Source organism: Priapulus caudatus, unplaced genomic scaffold (assembly GCF_000485595.1).
Source record: "Priapulus caudatus unplaced genomic scaffold, Priapulus_caudatus-5.0.1 Scaffold920, whole genome shotgun sequence".
Taxonomy (NCBI): Eukaryota; Metazoa; Priapulida; class Priapulimorpha; order Priapulimorphida; family Priapulidae; genus Priapulus; species Priapulus caudatus.
The window spans coordinates 47,288-63,250 of record NW_014577981.1 but is presented as its reverse complement, the minus strand read 5'-3'; the positions used below and the strand labels follow the sequence as shown (position 1 = coordinate 63,250).

Genomic DNA, 15,963 nt, shown 5'->3' with positions numbered 1-15,963 from the left:
TTCGTATTGCAGATTTTCAGGGGAGTCACACGGACTTACGCATATGTCAAATCAGGGAGTTCGACAGTTTTAATCAGGGAGTATTTGACTCCGCGCCCACTCCCGTTAATTTCGCACCCTGTGTATCTACGAGGACATCAGGTAACATGCGCTGACGTCCACGAGTACAAACGTGCATCAATACAACTTTATATCAACCGATGACATCATCGCGCAAACTGTGCATCGCCACCTCGTTATGTGAAATACTGTAATTACCCATCGCGATTGGCTGCCGGTGCACACGCTACGTACCTTTTTGCAACTTGACGGGTTTAGTCGCTGCTTTTATCGATGATTTTGATAGCGACCTGCAAATGAAATGATTACTTTCAGAATTACAATGGTTCAACGTAATAGGTATGGTGGCCTAAATAAATGATGATGATGACGACGACGACGACAAACGGATGATAATAATAGTAATAATAATAGCCCAACAACAACGTGGCCACTTTAAGATAAGGATGCGCCTCTAACACTATCCTATATAACACCATTTATTCACCAGGGATTAATAATGGACAAATTTGCATTATTAACCCCTGATTTCACCTATACCCACACGAATCATTTAGACAAATAAAACTTAAGCCTGCGGAGGCGCTAGCCTATAAAAAATCTTAGCTACACCCCACACTGAAATCACTAGGTCAGCGCACCACTTACTAAGCAAAGCGCCACACTTACTAAAGGCCAAAAGCACACAACCCTTCAGCAAAAAAACGGCTTCAACCAAGATCGATTGAGAGGAAAAAAAAAAAACAAGCACGGATTTTTTATTCATAACCATTGCTTCATCAATTACATTATTGCCTGCGGTGATGCGCATGTGTGCAAATATCGATTATATAGAAACGTGCCGCTATCAGCACGGTGGCGTTGCTACGCATTTTCCCTCATGTTAACCCTTTTAGTTATCCACCCCGTACGTTTTCCCGCGTTTTCAATGATGGTTTTTTCACCCAATGGAAATGTCACGATATCCATGCCACAACAACAGCCAGCAGCCACAAAATAAGCACCAGCTACCAGTACTCCAGCAGCAGCAGCACCACCACACATCAGTCCATCACCACCACACCAACAGCAGCAGGCAGCAGCAGCAGCAGCACCACCAGGCACCACCAAACCAGCAGCAGCAGCAGCTAGCAGCAGCAGCACCACAGCTACCAAACAACAACAGCAGCAGCACTACCACCATCACCACACCCATCACCAGCAGCGAGCAGCACCACGCAACCACCATTCAGTCATCACCACCACACCAACAGCAGCAGCTAGCAGGCAGCAGCAGCAGGCACAGCACCACCACCACCACCACACCACCACCACCACCACCAACCTCCACCACCACCACCACCCGCAACAACAACACAACGAAACAACAACAAGCAACAACAACAACACCACCACCACCACCATCACCACACCACCACCACCACTCATCACCACCACCACCACCACCACCAGTATCACCACCACCTATCCCCATCATCATCGAGGCAGCGCAGCACAACCGCCGCCATTACAAGTAGTAAGCAGTACACCAGCAGCAGCACGGCAGCCAGCAGCGAGCAGACATGCACACAACCACCAAGCAGTAGCCAGCATTAGCAACAGCAGCAGAGCAGCAGCAGCCACAATCCACACCGCGCCAGCAGCTAGCAGTAGCCAGTAGCAGTAGCAGCAGCAGACGCAGAGTGCGTTGGCAGATTGCTGTGTGAAGCGCTATGTGATCCCACCCGTATTGACGTCACTGTCGGAGTGCGGCTTCCTCTAATGTGCAAATCTACCGAAGCACAATACTCGCACAAGGCCTCTACAGCTAAAATCACGGAGCTATTTTAGAAGGAATCTTATCCTTCTTTATACCGCTGCTTGGTAAAATGTTATGTCGCTGCTGTTACAATACCATCCAGGAATTTCAAATCTATGCCCCCTAACACAAGAGGAAGAGAATGTAAGCAGCTCTCCGCAAACAACACGCATATGCGTGTCCATCACCGACCTTTCGGTGCTGGCCACCCTTGGAACAACTTACTATTCCAAAACTACTTCGAAAGAAATGCAACAAAACAGTATTCGCGCATCTGCTTAATCGAAATCCCGGACAAGGAAAAAAACAACTACGAGTTACGACGAAGGAAAAAGCCAACACGCACGAGTATACCCAACAGCACAATATTCACGCCAACAATATTCACTATCTGTTTATCGAATCCTGAAACCAAAAAAACTACGACAGACAATAAAAGCAACACGCGCACGAGTATAGCACAGGCCAGCATGAGATGTACTATACTACACTATACGCACTATGCAGCCCCGTATTCGTCAGACGTGGAACAAAAAATCGCAATGCCTCCGTAAAGAAGGTTATGTAACAAGCAGCGGCTTTGCTGTTGACAACCTCTTGTTGTAAAACTGCTACATGTATACGCTGATATGAAGAACGCTGCTCTGGCTGCTGCCTAGGTATCACGCACGTGAATGCACGCCTAAGTATACTCGCAACCATACACGCACTGCACGCACGCACACCGTGAATACACGCCTAGATTACGCGCACTACACGCACGACGCCACGTCACTGTAAATGCACGCCTAGATACGCTGCACATACACGCACGCTGATGCACGCACGCGACGCACGGCACGCAGCCCGCTGAATGCCACGCTATGCATACCTGCACATACATCGCACGCATGCACCACGCACGCACACACCACACGTGTACATACCACGCCTAGCATAGCGCCCACATACAGCGCACGCACGCCACGCACCGGTGTATGCACTGCCTTAGATTTACGCCGCACTATACACGCACGCACGCACACACTGATATAACGGTGAATACACGCCTAGCATACGCGCACATACACGCTACGTGAATGCCACGCTAGACACGCGCACCATACACACACGTGGCACGTACGCTACACATGTTAATAACAGTGCCTAGATAAGCGCTACATACTCACGCTACGCAACGCTACGCACGCACGCACGCACTGTGAATACACGCCTAGATACTGCGCACATACACGCACCGTGAAATGCACGCTAGATTACGCGTCAATACACACCGCACCACACGTGAATACAATGCCTAGATAAGCGCAACCATTACACGCAGCGCACGCACGCGACGCACGCCAGCGCACGCCGCACGCACGCTACGCAACGCACGCACGCACGCACAGTGAAATTACATGCCTTAGATAAGCGTCACATGACACGCACGCCATGCCACCTGGTGAATACACGCCCTATCATACGCGCACATTACACGCCTAGTACGCGCACATATACACTGCAATACAATGCCTAGATAAGCGCACATACACGCGACGCTCAGTTTCTTATGCGCACGCATAGTCTAGATACAGCGCGTTCGCCCATACACGCACGCACGCACGCCGGGCACGCTCCACGCACGTGAATACATGCTCTAGCATACGCGCCATGCACGCTACGCACGCGAATTCATGTCTAGATACGCTGCGCACGCACGCACACACGCACCACGCACACACGGCACGCACGCCACGCACGTGAATTGCATGCCTAGATACGCGCGCACGCACGCCGCGTTTGACACACAATGGCTTGCTACCAAGTAGTAGATTAATTTAACAATTTATTAGACATTAATTGTTATTTAATCTACTCTTGTTGCTACCAAGCGAGAATTACCGTGTCACGCTTTACCAGGAGCGCTCAGGGGCAATTGTCAAACTATGTAGTCACGGGGAATGGGGCTTGCCGCCCACTACGCTGCCAGCGTATGTACTGTTCATCTGAGAAGGCACCCGCAAAAAAGCCCGTAAACTCCCAGTGTGGGCCACTCCCTACCCAACGTGGCCACACTTCCCTACCCAGCGTGGGCCACTCTCCCTACCCCAGTGTGGGGCCACACTCCCTACCCCAGCGTGGGGCCACCACTCCCTACCCCAGCGTGGGGCCACACTCCCTACCCCAGCGTCGGGGCACCACCCCTACTCCAGCGTGGGGCACACACTCCCTACGCCCAGCGTGGGGGCACTCTCCTTACCCCAGTGTTGGGGCCACACTCCCTTACCCCAGCGTGGGGCTCACCACCTCCCTCTGCCAGCGTGGGGCCTCATGCACTCCCTTACCCCAGCGTGGGCCACACTCCCTACCCCAGCAGCTGGGGCCCCAACCCAGCGTGGGCCCCACTCTACCCCAGCATGGCGCAACCACTCCCTTACCCTAGCGTGGCTGACCACACTCCCTTACCCAGGTGGGGGCCACCACTCCCTACCCAGCGTGGGGCCACCACTCCCTACCCGCAGCTATGGGGCAACACTCCCTACCCCAGCGTGGTACCACACTCCCTACCCCAGCGTGGTACCACACTCCCTACCCCAGCGTGGTACCACACTCCATACCCAAGTGTGGGGGGAGGGCACACTCCTCATACCCAAGCTTCGGGGCCAACTCCCTATCCAGCGTAGAGTCTCACCACTCCCCTACCCCAGCTTTGGTACCACACTCCATACCCCAGTGTGGGCCACCACTCCCTACCCAAGCGTGGTACCACACTCGCATACGCCCTATGCTGGGGGGGGGCCACCACCTCCCTACCCAAGTTGGGGCCACTCCCTACCCCAGCATGGGAGGCCAACTCCCACCCCAGCTTTGGTACCACACTCCATTACCCATGTGTGGGGCCACACTCCCTCCCAAGCGTGGCTTACCACACTCCATTACCCCAGTGTGGGCGGGCACACTCCCTTACCAAGCTTGGGGCCCATCTCACCTACCCCAGCATGCGGGCCCACATCTCCCCACCCCAGCGGGTTACCACACTTCTATACCCCAGTGTGGTACCACACTCCATACTCCAGCGCCGGCCAACCATACACCTCTCCCTTCTCACACGACCCCCTCTCCTATCCACCCACCTCTCTCAGGCACACACTCTGCGCAGTTGGCTAGTTACATCTACAGAATGCCCACGGCAATACTGTAAACAGCTTAATAGCAGCTAATGCCCATCGGCCGTGCTGTGGCATTAGCATGCATAGTATTCACTGGCGCTAGTCAGTCAGTGTCCTTCAGTTTTCTCACAGTGGTAAGGTCAGTATCTGCCTAGCACCAGCTAGCTAGCAAGCTTGTGTGAAGGTGTTCAAAACCGCAACCGCCACCAAACCAAACAGTACACAAACAACCGCCACCGCACGCACGCACGCACACTTACGCACCACGCGACACACACCACCACGACTGCGGCGCGTGCGCACACACACACACACACCTCACACACACACGCACGCGCTGCGCCACACACATCACACAACACACACACACACGGCGCACGCGGCACGCCGCACGCGCACGCGCATCACACTGCCACCACGCACGCACTGCACTCACACACACGACACACACACACACACACACACCACACACACACACACACACACACACACACACACACACACACACCACCACGCACACACGACACACACACACACACCACTACACTCACACTACACGCAACACACAACACACACACACACACACGCACACACGCCACACACACACACACTACACACACACACACACACACACACGACACGCCACACAACCGCCGCTGCGCACAGTTACCGCTCTAAATTACCACTACATCGACGACGACTTATCCTATTGCGAAATTCGGACCTAAGCTACCCAGTGTCAGACTTTTCGGGGCACCGCCGCAACAGCTGGGGCGAGGGGGGCGCTCCAATCCCCCGCTAGTAGTAAGTCAGTAACACAGAGCTAGACTTGACCTTCGCTGTACGACGATGTGTGCTTCACCCTGCGAAAACGTTTATCGTTTGGCAGTAGCAACCCGCCGCCTTCTCTCTACGTAACCATCCGCTCTAACACACAGTGCTGTTGCGGGCCAACTGCACGCTCTGCCGTAGCTGAGCTCATTGCATGAAACCACTGTTAGGAAAACGTCCCCCCCCCCCCGGTTTAGACAGATGTACCGCATCAATCTACAAATATCTTCCTGAGAACCGAGAAAAACCAGAAGGGCGGCAATGGTAGCCGGGAGGAGAGTGGCGCACCTGGAAACTACGCAGGGATCCCCGCCTGCACACTAATATACACGTTGCAATCGTACGTGCTTTCGCAGTGTCGAGTTCTAGATGACCCATTGACTGCTAAGTTTATTCCGTTGTCGTTTTTAGCTCTGTGTCGCGCGATGGACCCTATCCTGTTGCTAAACTTTGCGGATCGCTGACACACTTCCTAGCAAAGAAGGTGTTGTTGAAGGTTGAGTCCGGTTCTCTTTATGGGTAGTGCAATTTCGGCCAATTATGTGATAGTAAGACTGCATGTTACGCCATTTTTTATCATGTTTTAATCACTATTTTTTTACTCTTGTTTGAATCGCTGCAAAAGATCTTAGCTTATGTTAATAATGTTCATTATATTACTGATAAAAATAAATATTTACGCGCGCTTGGTGCCAATCGAGAACGCTGAGTCGTAACGTTACACCGTAAGTGTTGTTCTGAACGGTCAAAGAGTAGAGAGAGACGATCGACGAGGGTTGCGTGCGGGAAAAACCCTGCAGGTGTATTCAAACCGAAAACGCCAACGATGACTGCCTTATACTGAGATACCGACACCGTACGAAATAAACAGAAAACGGGCGGGGGGGGGCGGACAAAAACAAGTTTGCATCGTCAACAAACCTCGCGCTCACGTCACGCGTTCGCGGATGACGCGGGGCGAATCGTTGCCATGGCGATGCGCATCGAGAGCAGCGGTGCCCGGCAACTGTCATTGGCATGTTCGGAAAAAAATATAATTTAATTTTCGGGGGCTACTTTTTCAAGCGCTCTGCGTGCATGAAAATAGGACTCTAAAATTTGGTTTGCATTGAACTCTATGCAAATTTACGGGGGCTCTTTTTGGCATTTCCGGGGCTCTTTTTAGCATTTCGAGGGCTAAATCACCCCGAGCCCCTGTGTATTTTTTTCACTGGTCATTGGGGCTCATTACCGGGAGGGGGGGGAAGTTCGGGGATAATGCCACGCGGAATCGCTCTCACCATCTCCACGCCCCAGAGCAGATTAATCGCACACACGCACGCGTGGCCGCCCGTGGTCGTCCCATACGCAAAACGGTTCTCGTTACCTCTCCAGTAACGGATGCTGACGCGCGCACGCGCTGATGCGTTGGCAGAATCGCGCCGCGAAATAATCATGCAGGAATGTTGCGCAATCATTATCGATGGGGGGGGGGGAAGCCGAATCAAGGAGAGGTAATGCCATTCTAACAGAATTAATGTTATTGGTTTCAAATTAACAATTATATTAAAATAACAATATTATAATATTAATAAAAATAGTAATATCTCGACAGAGGGCACTCACGGAGAGTGCATACCTCCGCCAGCTCGCTCACATGTACATGCTCCCTGGCTCGCTGCGCTGGCTGGCTGATGCGCTAATATCGATCGCGCGAACACACTAACACACGAACACACTACACGAGAGCGATCACATAACCTCCTCCACTCCGTGGGCGGAGGTAATGATAATAATAATAATAATAAGACTAGACAGAGTGCACTCACAGAGAGTGCATACCTCCGCCAGAATGTAACATGTATGTGTTACGAGCTGGCTCGCTGCGCTGGCTGGCTGGCTGGCTCACTGGCCGACGCGCTAATATCGATCGCGCGAACACACGAATACACAACACTAGACTGGTACCCGGTCCCACCTCTCGGCTTAGTTACTCGATGGGGGAATCGAGGTGGGAGCGAGTACCAGTCTAACGCGAACACACGAGAGCGAAAACATAACCTCCTCCAGCTCCGTTGGGCGGAGGTAAAGAAGAAGAAGAAGAAAAATAGGAAGGAGAAGAAGAAGAAGAAGAAGAAGAAAAAGAAGAAGAAGAAGAAGAAGAAGAAGAAGAAGAAGAAGAAGAAGAAGAAGAATAGGAAGGAGAAGAAGAATCCATGTATGAGTGTAATCACATATCTAGACATACTGTTATAAAACTAGGACTCAGTCCTACCTCTTTTCCTGTAGGTAGATGCTTGGCTAGTTTTACTTTGGCAAAGTTACCCTTTCCTATTGTTTTCATCAACCTGTATTTTCCTATGTGCGGCTCGTCGGACGACCGGGAACGCGACGTATGACGAGGAATCGCGCTGTCGTCCATCTAAATAACACAAACAAGTGTGCATGTAAGAACAAGGAATCGAACTGTCATCCATCTAAATAACACATATATGTGTGCATGTAAGAATGAGGAAGCCAGTCTTCGACGTTAGGCGGTGGACCGTGGTCCGAGACCACCAAAATCTCTCTCGGTCCAGTAAATTTAACAAGTTAAATGGACCGTCGGTCCGCCCGTTTTTTTCAGCCACTCTAGTTACAGTATTTAAATAATTTATCAAAGTATTTATGAGACTACTTACTGTATAAATAACACTTTTTAAACTTTGTTTCATCGCTAACCAACCGTCACTTTAATCAACGACTGCGCATATATATAGCTTGCGCTCGTCCGTTCTAGTTTATGGCATAGACTGGTACTCGCTCCCACCTCTCGGCTTAGTTGATCGTTGGGCAACTAAGTCGCCCAATGAGCAACTAAGCCGAGAGGTGGGAGCGAGTACCAGTCTAATTTATGGCTAAATGCATCGTGTAAAATGCGGTCCTAAAAGCAAATGGATCATTAATAATAATAATACGGCGTTCTGAACACGAATGTGTAATGAATTTTTAAATTGAATTGTATTGAATTGTAATTTGAATGCGATGTATATTTGATAGGTATATCACTACTGTTATTATTGTAGTGTGTAAATAGCATGTGATGTATATTAAACTATATTTGATAGGTATTCTTACAGTTATCATAGCAGTGTGTAGAAGGTATGTGATGAATATTTGATAAGTATCACTACTGTTATCATTGCAGCATGTAAAAGGTATCATATCTTATGTATATTTGATAGGTATCACTACCCAGTATGTAGAAGGTATGTGATGTATATTTGATAGGTATCCTTACTGTTATCATAGCAGTGTGTAGAAGGTATGTGATGTATATTTGATAGGTATCCTTACTGTTATCATTGCAGTTTGTAGAAGGTATGTGTGATACATGCTCACTGCCGACTAACGCAGATTTGTTGTTCTATTTTGCAGCTTTTATTGTAGTGTGTAGAAGGTATATATATGTGATGTATATTTGATAGGTATTACTACTGTTATCATAGCAGTATGTAGAAGGTATTATTATAGGTAAAATACAAAATGATATTACTGTTTTGTTCTTTATTGTCAAAAATGTCAAAAAAATATTGGTCCAGTAAAATTTAGTCCGGTCCAGTAAATTTTGCTGGCTTGTTAGACCGAAGGTCCAGTGTTTAGAAATTTCATTCGTGAAGACTGGGAATCGAACAGTTGCCCATCTAAATAACACAAACACAATGGTGTATGTAAAAATGAGGAATCGAACTGTCGTCCATCTAAATAACACAAACAAGTGTGCATGTAAGAACAAGGAATCGAACTGTTATCCATCTAAACAACACAAACAAGTGTGCATGTAAGAACGAAGAATCAAACTGTTGCCCATCTAAATAACACAAACACACAATGGTGCATCTAATAACACAAACATATACACAGTGACATGTATATAAGCGATCGAGCTCTCGCCTGTCTAAATTAAACACACATACACATGCATGAATCCCCTCATGCACTCAATTGCAACACTGACTCCACTGTATTCACGTGACACAACAAGCCATTGTTGAAAGTCCACGCTATTCTGCATGCATGAGTCATCCTATCATTATCTCCCTAACCCTCACCCTTACCCCCTTCCTTCCTTTTGTTACGAGCTCTTCTCATTCTCGTCCGAGTGTTTCCCATGCGTACGTTCTCTCATTGTCTTTCCCGCTCGCTCATGCGGCTTTGTGCTTTCACTTTCGCTCTCCTCCACACTGTTTCCCTCCCCCTCTCCTACTTCTCTCTTCCCTTCGCCCATCATGAAATCGCTCCCTTCCTCTCACTCTCACTTAACTGCCATCGTGCACTCCCTCCCTCTCTCATTATTTCTGGTTCCCTTACTTTTTCTCTCTCCCAGAACGAACTCTCCCCCTCCATCTCGCTCTCGCTCAAGTCCTTTCATCCACTCACGTCCTCCTCCCCTCACACACACACACACACACACACACACACACACACACACACACACACACACGCACGAAAGTTAAGTAAAAGCAGTAAGGAATAAAAAGTAAAAATAATATCTTAAAAAAACGCAGTGAAGGGGTCATCGCAATATGCTGCTCCGGATTTTCAACCAACACTCACAGGGCCATAACCATGCAGCCAGCAGCCATGAGGATATACCAGATGATGATATATATACGATGTTAGGATATACCAGATGATGATATATATACGATGTTAGGATATACCAGATGATGATATATATACGATGTTAGGGTATACCAGATGATGATATACCAGATCTAGATGAGGATATATACCAGATCTAGATGAGGATATATACGAGATGAGGATATACGGAGAGCCAAAACGTGGGGTGTTGCTATCCCCCGGGCGTGGAGGGACAGTCACGTGATACAGTTGACGTATACTTCAAAACTTAACAGTAACCATAACCCTAACTCCAACACTAAACCTAACACTAAATATCTATATATCGGATCTCTATATATAATAGGGGTGTCATCCACAAAAATTAATCTATGGTGTGGGGACAGATATCATGATGCAAAAACCCTAACCCTGACCCTGACCCTAACCCTAACCCTGATCCTAACCCTAATCCTAACACTAGTGCTGCCACGTTGCGGGACCGTCCCTCCACGCCCGGAAGATAGCAACACCGCAAAACGTGAGGGCTTGCCAAACTAACCTAACTTCAACAACGCGACGATGATGACACACCTACGCGCCACACGCAACTCTTACTCACGCCAAAATTAGATGTAAATGTGAGTAAATCTGAAGGTATGTGATCCCACCCGTAATGACGTCACTGCCGAGTGCGGCTCCTCAAGTGAAATCTACCGAAGCACAATAGCTCGCACAAGCTCTACAGTAAAATCAAGAGCGTATTAAGAAGGAATCCTTATCCTTCTTTATACGCTCTTGGTAAAATGTATGTCGCTGCGTACAATACCATCAGGAATTTCAAACTTGCCCCCTCAACACAGAGGAAGGAAGTGAAGGCAGCTCTCCGGCAAACAACACGCTATGCGGACCATCACCGACTTTCGGTTGCGGCACCGCTTGGAACAAGTTACTATTCCAAAACTACTTCGAAAGAAATGCAACAAACAGTATTCGGCATCTGTTAATCGAATCCTGGACAAGGAAAAAACAACTACGAGTACGACCGAAGAAAAAGCAACACGCACGAGTATACCCAACAGCACAATATTCACGCAACAATATTCACTATCTGTTTATCGAATCCTGAACTTATACCAAAAAACTACGACAGAATAAAAGGCAACACGCGCACGAGTATAGCACGCCCAGCATGAGAGTGTACTATACACACTATACGCACTATGCAGCCCGATTCGTCAGAGTGAACAAAAAATCGCAATGGCCTCCGTAAAAAGGTTAAGTAAACAGCAGCGGCTTTGCTGTTGACAACCTCTGTTGTAAAACGCTACATGTATACGCTGATGATGAAGAACGCTGCCTGGCTGGCCTGCTGCTAGGTATCACGCACGTGAATGCACGCCTAGATACGCGCACATACACGCACGCACGCACGCACACACGTGAATACACGCCTAGATACGCGCACATACACGCACGCACGCACGCACGTGAATGCACGCCTACGAGATGTTAATAATGTTCATTATACCTACTGATGAAAATAAATTTACAGAGGAGGTGAGCGGGGGCGTGTGTGCAACGAGACGCTGAAGGCGTCAAGCGTACAGAACGGAAGGAGTAGGGGATCTAGACGTCTCCTGGTAAGTGTTGTTACTGACTGGCAGTAGAGAAGAGAGACGATCTGACGGTGCCGTGCGGCAAACCAAACCCACTGCAGGTGTATCTAAACGAACAACCGCCAGGCACGGCCTTATACGAGATAGCGAACACCTGTATCGAAAAAAAGAAAACGGGGCGGGGGGACAAAACAAGTTTGCATCGTGCAGAGCAAACGTCCGCCGACGTCAGAGACGCGGGGCGATATCGTTGGCCAATAGGCGAACTTGACGCATGCGAGAGGGCAGCGGTGCCCGCCAACTGTGCATTGCAGGGAAAAAAAAGTAGAGAGATATTGGTGGACTACTTTCAGACAGTCGAGGGGCGTGCATGAAAATTATGCACTGCTAATAATTGGTTTGCATTGAACCTAAAAATGCAAATTACGGGGGGTGCTTTTAGGGCATTTCCGAGAGGCTAAATCCGCCCCGAGACCCAGCCGTGTGTAATTTTTTTCACTGGTCATCTGGGGCGCTCATTACCGGCGGGGGTAGAAGTCGGAGGGATAATGGCCACGAGGCGGAATCGCTCACCACCACCTCGACACAAGCCCCAGAGGCAAGGATTAGACTCGCGCACGGCGGCAACCGTGGCCCGCCCGTGGCATCGCCACACGCAAAGAACGGCTTTCTCCTTTACTCTCTCCAGTAACTGGCATGCGTCGACGCGCGCGTACTTTTATGCAGCGTAGATTGCGTTGGCAGAAATCGCGCCGGCGCAATATAATCGATGCAGGAATGTTGGCGCATCATTATCGATGCGGGGGGGGGGGAAGCCGGAATCAAAGAGAGGTTACCATTCCTAAGACAGCATTAATCGTTATTGGGTTTCAAATTAACAATTTATTAATTAAAAGAACATATGTTAATATTAATTAAAAAATAGTAATAACTATACAGAGGGCACTCACGGTAACGAGTGCATACCATCCGCCAGCTCGCTGCACATGTACATGGGCTCCGCTGGCGTCGCTGCGCTGTGGCTCCCTGACGCGCTAATATCGATAGCGGCGAACACCCCCGACAACACGAACACAGCTACACAGAAGCGATCACATAACTCCTCTCACTCCGTGGCGAGTAATGATAATAATAGCATAAAAATAAGACTCGACAGGAGTGCACTCCGAGAGTGCATACACTCCAGCCAGAATTGTAACATGTATGTGTTTACGACTGGCTCGCTGCGCGGCTGGCTGGCTGGCCTGGCTGCTCCACGCGCTAATATCGAATCGCCGCGATACACACAACCACACAACACTGAGACTGGTACCCGGCAGGTCCACCTTCGACTTTAGTTACTGCGATGGGGGATGCGAGGTGGGAGCAGAGTTGACCAGTCCTAACGGCGAACGACACTGAGACGAAAACTATAACGCGTCTCCTCCAGCTCCGTTGGGCGCAGGAAAGAAGATAAAGAAGAAAAATAGAAGGAGAAGAAAAAGGAGAAGAAAAGAAGAAAAAGAGGAAGAAAAGAAGACGAAGAACAAGCAAGAAGAATAAGAAGAAGAAGAATAGAAGGAGAAGAAAGAAATCCATGTATGAGTGTTAATCACATATCATAGACATAACTAGTTATAGAAACTAAGGACTGCGCAGTTCGCTTGTAGACCTCTTTTCCTGTAGGTAGAGTTGCTTGCTTAGTTTTTTTAACTTTGGCACAAGTTAGCCCTTTCCTATTGTTCTTCATACAACCTGTATATTTCCATATGTGGCGCTGGGCGTCGGACGACGCGAGAACGGCGACGTATGACGAGCGGATCGCTGCTGTCAGTCCATCTAAATAACACACAACAAGTGTGCATGTAATGAACAAGAATCGAACTGTCATCCATCTAAATAACACATATATGTGTGGCATGTCAGAATGAAGAAGCCCAGTCTTCCGACCGTTAGGCAAGGTAAGCAACCGTGGTCCAGACCACAAAAATCTCTCTCGGTCCCAGGAAATTTAACAAGTTTAAAAATGACCGTCGGTCCGCACCGTTTGTTTTTCTTAGGCCATCATCCATTAACAGTATTTAAATAATTTATCACAGAATTTTATGAAAGACTACTCTACTGTATAAATAACACACTTTTTAAAACTTTGTTTCAATCGGGGCTCAACCCGCAACCGTCACTGTTAAATCAAACGACTGGCGCAATATAATAGCTGTCGCTCGTACGTTCTAGTTTATGCATACGACTGTACTCGCTCGCACCGCTCGTTCTCGGTTAGTTGATCGTTGGGCAACTAAGTCTCCCAACGAGTACTAAGGCCGAGAGTGGGAGCGAGTAGCCAAGTAGCTATTATGCTAAATGCATCGTGTTAAAATGCGTCCTAAAAGCAAATGGATCATTAAATAATAATCAAACGCGTTCTGAACACGAGATGTGTAATGAATTTAAATCTGAATATTGTATTGAATTGTATTTGAATGCGATGTATATTTGATAGAGTATATCACTACTGTATTATTCGTAGTGTCGAGAAGGCATGTGAGTATATTAAACTATATTTGATAGGTATTCTTAACGCGTTCTCATAGGCAGATGTGTAGAAGGTGTGTGATGTATATATTCATAACAATTTGATAGGTATTTCTTACAGTATATCATAGCAAGTGTGGTAAAGTTAATGTGATGTATATTTGATAGGTATTACTATACTGTTATCATAGCATGTGTAGAAGGTATTATTATAGTAAAATAACAAAATGATATTACTGTGTTGGTTTCTTTATTCAAAGAATGTCAAAATAATATATGGTATTGGTCCAATAAATTTTGGTCTAGGCTTGGTGGACCGAAGGTCAGTTGTTAGGCAAATTCATTCGTGAAGACTGAATCGAAGCAGTTTGCGCCATCTAAATTAACACAAACACATATGGGTATAGTGAAAATAGGAATAACAAACTGTCGTCCATCCTAAATCAACACAAACAAGTGTGCATGTAAGAACAAGGAATTCAAAACTGCTTGTCGCATCGCTAAAACAACACAACAAGTGTGGCATGTAATGAACGAAGAATCGAATCTGTTGCCAGCATCAATAACACAAACACCACAATGTGCATCTAATAACACAAACATAATACACATGTATATAAGCGAGTCGAGCTCCGCCTGTCTTAAATTAAACACACATGCACATGCATGAATCCCTCATGCAACTCAATTGCAACACTGACGTCCACTGTATTCACCGTGACACAAAAGCCATTTGGTTGAAAGATCACGCTTATTCTGGCATGCATGAGTCATCCTATCATTATCTCCCCATAACACCTCACCCCTACCCTTCTCTCTATTTGTTACGAGCTCTTTCTCATTCTGAACGTCCCGCGAGTGTTTTCCCCATGCGGACGTTCTCTCATTGTCTTCGCAGCTCGCTCATGCGGCTTTGTGCTTTCACTTTCGCTCTCCTCCACAGCTGTTTCCCTCCGCGCCTCTCCTACTTCTCTCTTACCCTTCGGCGACTCATGAAATCGCTGCCCTTCCTCTCACTTCATCACTTAAACTGCGCATCGTGCACTCCTCCTCTCTCAATTATTTCTGGTTATCGCCATACTTTTCTCATCTCCCAGAACGAACCCTCCCCCCATCTCGCTGTCGTGAGTCGCTCAGATCGCTTATCATCCACTCACGTCTCCTCCCGCCTCAGCCTCCTCTCTGTGTTCGCCCTTAACTCCAAGCAGCAAGGTTGCTCCAAGAGCACTTTATAGCCTGGCGGCCCGTCAGGCTATTCGTCGAGACCCGCCAGCCTAAATGCCACACCGCACACTGTCTAAATATCATAGCCGCTCATTGCTAAATATCATAGCCCCCGGACCCCCCGTAAGCACGCAAACGCCGCCTTCGCATTGCAGAGCTAGCGACCGTACATACGCACTACACG

At 48.1% G+C, this 15,963-nt stretch overlaps 1 protein-coding gene across 1 annotated transcript in view; it reads right to left on the bottom strand.

The window, feature by feature from the left end:
- The window catches only part of LOC106814407 (MAP/microtubule affinity-regulating kinase 3-like), a 59,942-nt gene that overhangs the window by 21,630 nt on the left and 22,349 nt on the right, over positions 1-15,963 (bottom strand). Inside the window, exon 3 of the mRNA XM_014818723.1 lies at positions 8,096-8,242. Coding sequence (XP_014674209.1) covers positions 8,096-8,242 — 147 coding nt within the window. The remainder of the gene's footprint in view (positions 1-8,095; positions 8,243-15,963) is intronic.